This window comes from Nicotiana sylvestris, chromosome 3 (genome assembly GCF_000393655.2).
Source record: "Nicotiana sylvestris chromosome 3, ASM39365v2, whole genome shotgun sequence".
Classification (NCBI taxonomy): Eukaryota; Viridiplantae; Streptophyta; class Magnoliopsida; order Solanales; family Solanaceae; genus Nicotiana; species Nicotiana sylvestris.
The window spans coordinates 26,777,122-26,782,316 of record NC_091059.1 but is presented as its reverse complement, the minus strand read 5'-3'; the positions used below and the strand labels follow the sequence as shown (position 1 = coordinate 26,782,316).

Here is a 5,195-nt window from a genome sequence, read left to right as displayed (position 1 = left end):
TTCTTGGGCATGGAGACAGGTTGAACAATCCCCTGAAGCTTAGCCCCCAGGCCTTTTCCTGGCACAAACCAATTACCTAGCATCTCTGAAACCATCATGACGGTTGCGGAAGCTATCCTGGGGTATGGAATGCTTTTACCCTCGCGAATCTTGTTTGTTGACACTGCATCAAAAATCCGGTAAACCCAGGGACCTTTGTCATCATTGGTTTCTATGAATGGCACAATGGTACCTCCCATGGTGCACGTAGTGTCTTCCCCATACAGCACGGCATCTTGTTTGTCCCATTCAAACTTGACCATTTGATGCAAAATGGATGGTACTGCTTTGGCCACGTAGATCCACGGTCGCCCCAACAAAAGGTTATAAGATACCGCGACATCCAATACCTAGAACTCCATAGTAAACTTGACCGGGCCGATGGTCAACTCGAGTACAATATCCCCCACGGTGTCTGTTCCACTTCCATCAAATTCTCTGACGCAAACGCTGTTCTTGTGGATTCTTTCATGGCCAATCTTCAACTGGTTCAGTGTGGATAATGGACAAATATTGGCACTTCAACCGTTATCCACCAACTCCCAAGTAACTGCCTAATCTTCACATTTGACAGTCAAGTAAAGAGCTTTATTATGTTCAGTGCCCTCCACTGGCAAATCGTCATCAGAGAATGTTACCCTGTTAACCTCAAAAATTTTGTTGGCAATCGTTTCAAGGTGGTTCACTGAAATTTCATTGGGCACATGAGCTTAATTTAGTATCTTCATTAAGGCCCGGCGATGCTCGTTCGAATGGATTAATAGTGATAACAACGAGATCTGGGCCGGTGTTTTCTTCAATTGTTCGACAACGGAGTAATCCTGCACTTTCATCTTTTTCAGGAATTCCTCTGCCTCTTCTTCTGACACGGGTTACTTTGTTACTGCTGTGTTGGATCTTCTCAACTCCACTGGAGTAAAACACCGTCCCGATCGAGTCAGTCCCTGCGCCTCACAACTATCCTCCTCCACTTGCTTTCCCTTGTACATTACCACTGCCTTTTCATATTCCAAGGCACAGCCTTGATATCAATCACTGACAATTAGACTACCGGCTTTATGATGACCGGTTCCCTGCAGACTCCTTTCACAACAACTACGGGTGCAGACGATGCTCCTGATACCACCAATTTGGTTGGCTCTGGTTTCTTTGTTGCGGTGGATGGATTCTTCCCTAATATCACCACTGGCTTGACATCTTCCCCCTTCAACTGTACCCCTACTTCCCCACCGGTCGATTTTTCTTTCGGAGTGGCACGGATCATCATCACTGTCTGTGAGGGTTTCTTTGGCTCCCTTCCTTTGTGCACCAACTCGATCATGTGAGCTTCGTGGTGCACTGGCAATGGGTTCTGGTTGATGTTAGGTGCCTCCGGCGTCTGGACCTCGATCTTGTTGGCGTCAATAAGATCTTGTATTGCACGCTTAAACCTCCAACATTTTTCGGTATCATGCCCTAGCATTCCTGAGCAGTACTCGCAGCTTATCGATTGGTCCAAATTTTGGGGTGGGGGGTTTGGCCACATAGGCTCGACATGACTCAACAAACCTAACTGCCTCAACTTGTGGAACAAGGAGGTATAGGTTTCTCCCAACTCAGTAAAGGCTTTCTGTCTCTGTAGCCTTTCATTTCTAGAAGCTTGATTTCCTCGAAAGCCTGCCCCTGGAGGGTTCCTGTAGGCCCTTGGTGGAGGATAGGCGTTTTGGGGTGGAGGGTATGTGTTCTGTGGAGGTGCATATGCGTTTTGGGGAGTCGGCGCGCGCCATTGCAGGCGAACCAGAGGCTGAGTGTATGTTTGGGCTTGGTGCATGGAGAAGTGTGGTTCTTGAGGTGGATAGTAGTGTTGTGGCAGGCTGTATGGATAATTTGGATTATGGGGTCTGGGTTGGTTGTAATATGGTTTGCCGGACCTAGACTAACTGCCTGCCTCAACCGTGGAAACTTCTTCTTTCTTTTTCCTCCCCAGCGTACCTCTCGTGCCGCTCTGAATAGCCTGAGTAATTGCCTTAAGCGCTGAGTAATTCAGGATTTTATCGGACCCCAGCCCCTCCTCTATCATAACCCCTATTTTTACTACTTAATTGAAGGATTTTCCAACTGTCATCACCAAGTGACCAAAGTAAGTTGGATCTAGCGTTTGCAGGAAGTAGTCCACCATTTCCCCCTTTCTCATGGGAGGATCAACCATGGCTGCCTGTTTTCTCTAGCGGAAACCGAACTCACGAAAGCACTCCCCAGGTTTCTTTCCGGTCCTCAGTAATGTGAGACGGTCAGGGACTATCTCGAGATTGTTTTGGAAGTGACCTGCGAAAGCCTGTGCTAGATCATCCCAAGTGTACCACCTGCTGGGATCTTGTCTGGTATGCCATTCCAATGCCGGTCCACTTAAGCTTTGACCAAAGTAAGCTATCGGTAGCTCATCTTTGCCGCCTGCTCCTCTCATTTTGCTACAAAAGCCCCATAAATGTGCCATAGGATCACCGTGACCTTCGTATAAGTCAAACTTGGTCATCTTGAACCCTGCTGGGAGTTGGATGTCCGGGAAAGGGCATAGATCCTTGTAGGCCACGCTAACCTGGTTGCCCAATCCGTGCATGCTCCTGAAGGATTGCTCCAGGCTTTTGAACTTCCTCATTCCCTCATCCTGCTCTGGAACCTTATCCGGCTTTTCAATCTCCGTCGGGACCTCCAAGTGTGGATTATAGGTATGGGGTTCTGCTGCATTGAATGTGGGTTCAGGGGGATAGTATTGCGCATCGTGAGCCTAAAACAATGACTCACTAGTTGATCTTTGCAGCGTGGCTGGTGTGGGTCCCATAAAAGCAGGAACATTTGGTGGTGGGAAATGTTGATGGGGTGGTGGAGCTTGGGAATCATAGGGGTTTCTCCCCTGATAATAGTAGTGATTCGGGAGGCTTGTTGAAGGGCCAGGGTGAGGGTATTCCGGCATATTCCCTAGTGTAAGAGTAACGGGTGGTTCAGGGCTCTTTTGTACTTTAGCCAAGGCTAACTGCATCACGTTCATTTCCAATCTGATCCTCTCTATCTTCTCCATTGCTTCTTTCAGCAACTGGCTTACTGGCCTTTCTTCCTCGACACTGTTTTCTGAAGTAGTCATGATTATTGGTATAGGTCCTTTGGATCTTGTTTGATAATGATGTGATGCCAGAACGCTTTAACAACTAACTGTCTGATATTTTTGGAAAACAACAAACTTGTTAGCGTTAGAGTTTAACAGATTTGGTAATTGCACGTTGGGGATGCAATGTTCCTAAGCAGTTAACCATTTCTAACATGTTTTTGCTTCAACCGCATGCATCATCCTGGCTTGCTTTATTTGTGCCTTTAAAGTGTTTGGGAACCCTCCGTTTTCCTCTCTATTAGTTCAGATTTGGTAACATATATTTTTTTTAGTGGTGGTCAAATCTTATGTGGATTGCCTACGTATCACATCCCCGCATGAATCAGACCGGGTGCAGTTCTGCCGCAAAGTAAAGACACAAAATTCTTTTTGGAATCATTCAATTCATCACCAAAATTTGCTAGTACAAGCTACTCATTTTAAACAAAGAACAGCAAAATACATATTCCAAAATTCTTAACCTGACTCGATGAAAAAACAACATATGGGAAGATAACTGACCCATAAAGTCAACAAACAAGACTCGAACTAGGGATACATTAAAGATTTCAAATTAGGTGCTCGCGAGGCATCGTTCGGCCTTTCCGCGGGCTTCGGTGTAAGACCCCTTTGCAAGCTCTTCAACTCATTCATGATCCGGTGGACGTAGCCCATGATGGAGGCAAGAAGGGTATCACGACGTATTTGCTCACATGCTAGGCATCTCATGTAGATGTTGTGCCCAATCTCATCAATCCTACCCCGGATGTTATCCCTTTCCCCGAACAGTTGCTCTATTCGCCGGTTCTTTAGTCCCAGTATTTGAGCATTGTTGGCGAGTCGATCCTGAAACCTCTCCATTTGTTCTTCCATTCTGGCCATTAAATCATAATAGCGCCTTCTGTCTGCCAGGGCATCTCGAGCTTATTTACAGATCCGCTCCTGAAGAGTGGAGTTTGTTTCTCTAAATAGTCCAATGTTTATTTCAGAATCCCTTATGACTTGTTGTAGATGCTTTCTCCGTGCCATTGTACCTTTTGCCCATCTGACCCGTATTCTTGCTATGCAAGCCTCGAATCTCTCCAAGTCCTCTTGGATTTTTCTGACTTGATTTTTCAACTCTGCTATCAACCTTTCATCCGAGCGACGTTTCTGTCGGTCGTTGTTACTCTTACTGACTTGGCGAATTCGGGCTTTCAGTGCCTGGTTTTCTTTGGTTAATTTATTCTTTTCACCCTGCTCCGAGGTGACTTGCACGCTGTTCTCAAATATAAGCCTTTCAACTTGTCGCTTCAGCTTCCCAATTTCAGCCCGGTAACCTTCTTCTCTCGCTAACCATCCCCACTGTTCCTGCGAATAATCCATAAATTGTTGGACATGAGCTCTTTTAGCAGGTCTCTGACGAATATGGAACCTTCTCCCGAACCAAACATTGTACTTTGGGTCTACCTCACCCTTAGCCAGTTCTCGAACCATAGTGGGCTCAAGAAATCTACATTCATGCCACAGCTTTCTAATTTTTCCTTCGGCGAATACGACTCCTGGGCTCAACTCAATGGCGTGCTTGCTTAGATCCCCATCAGTGGGAATTACCTGAAATCTTCCTAGCTGGCGCAATACCCGATGAGGAGCATATGGTTGGATATTGCGAACTCCCATCAAAAGGATATGACATTCCTCGGCCGCCATGTATATTACCTCAGTATCAGGCAACCACCCAAATGCCCATTCAATTTGGTCGGTTGTTATTGACCTTAATCGTGCAAGCCACGCTTCGACACCTTCGGGGAATACAACGCCTGTCATCCATTTCTCAAAACCACTGATACAGTATTTTTCGGTCAAACCGTGATTCATGTATCCTACTCGGTGACAGAGGTGTTCTTGCATCCACAGCTGGAGTAACAGATTGCATCCCTGGAAGAAATTGTCTCCTTCTCGGCATATAGTTAAGGCTCGGTAGATTTCGGACAAAACCAAAGGGACTACAGTACTGTTAATTTTTTTGATTGCAACATCAGCCATCCCTACAAGG

The 5,195-nt window shown here is 46.2% G+C and overlaps 1 protein-coding gene across 1 annotated transcript; it reads right to left on the bottom strand.

Annotated features, from left to right (window-relative positions):
• Positions 1 to 593: 593 nt before the first annotated feature.
• Positions 594 to 3,157, bottom strand: LOC138887166 (uncharacterized). Its single transcript, XM_070168882.1, has 3 exons — positions 2,821 to 3,157; positions 2,344 to 2,757; positions 594 to 724 (listed from the first exon to the last, which is right to left on the bottom strand). The coding sequence occupies exons 1-3, from the start codon at positions 3,155 to 3,157 to the stop codon at positions 594 to 596; spliced, it is 882 nt and encodes a 293-aa protein (XP_070024983.1).
• Positions 3,158 to 5,195: the final 2,038 nt, after the last annotated feature.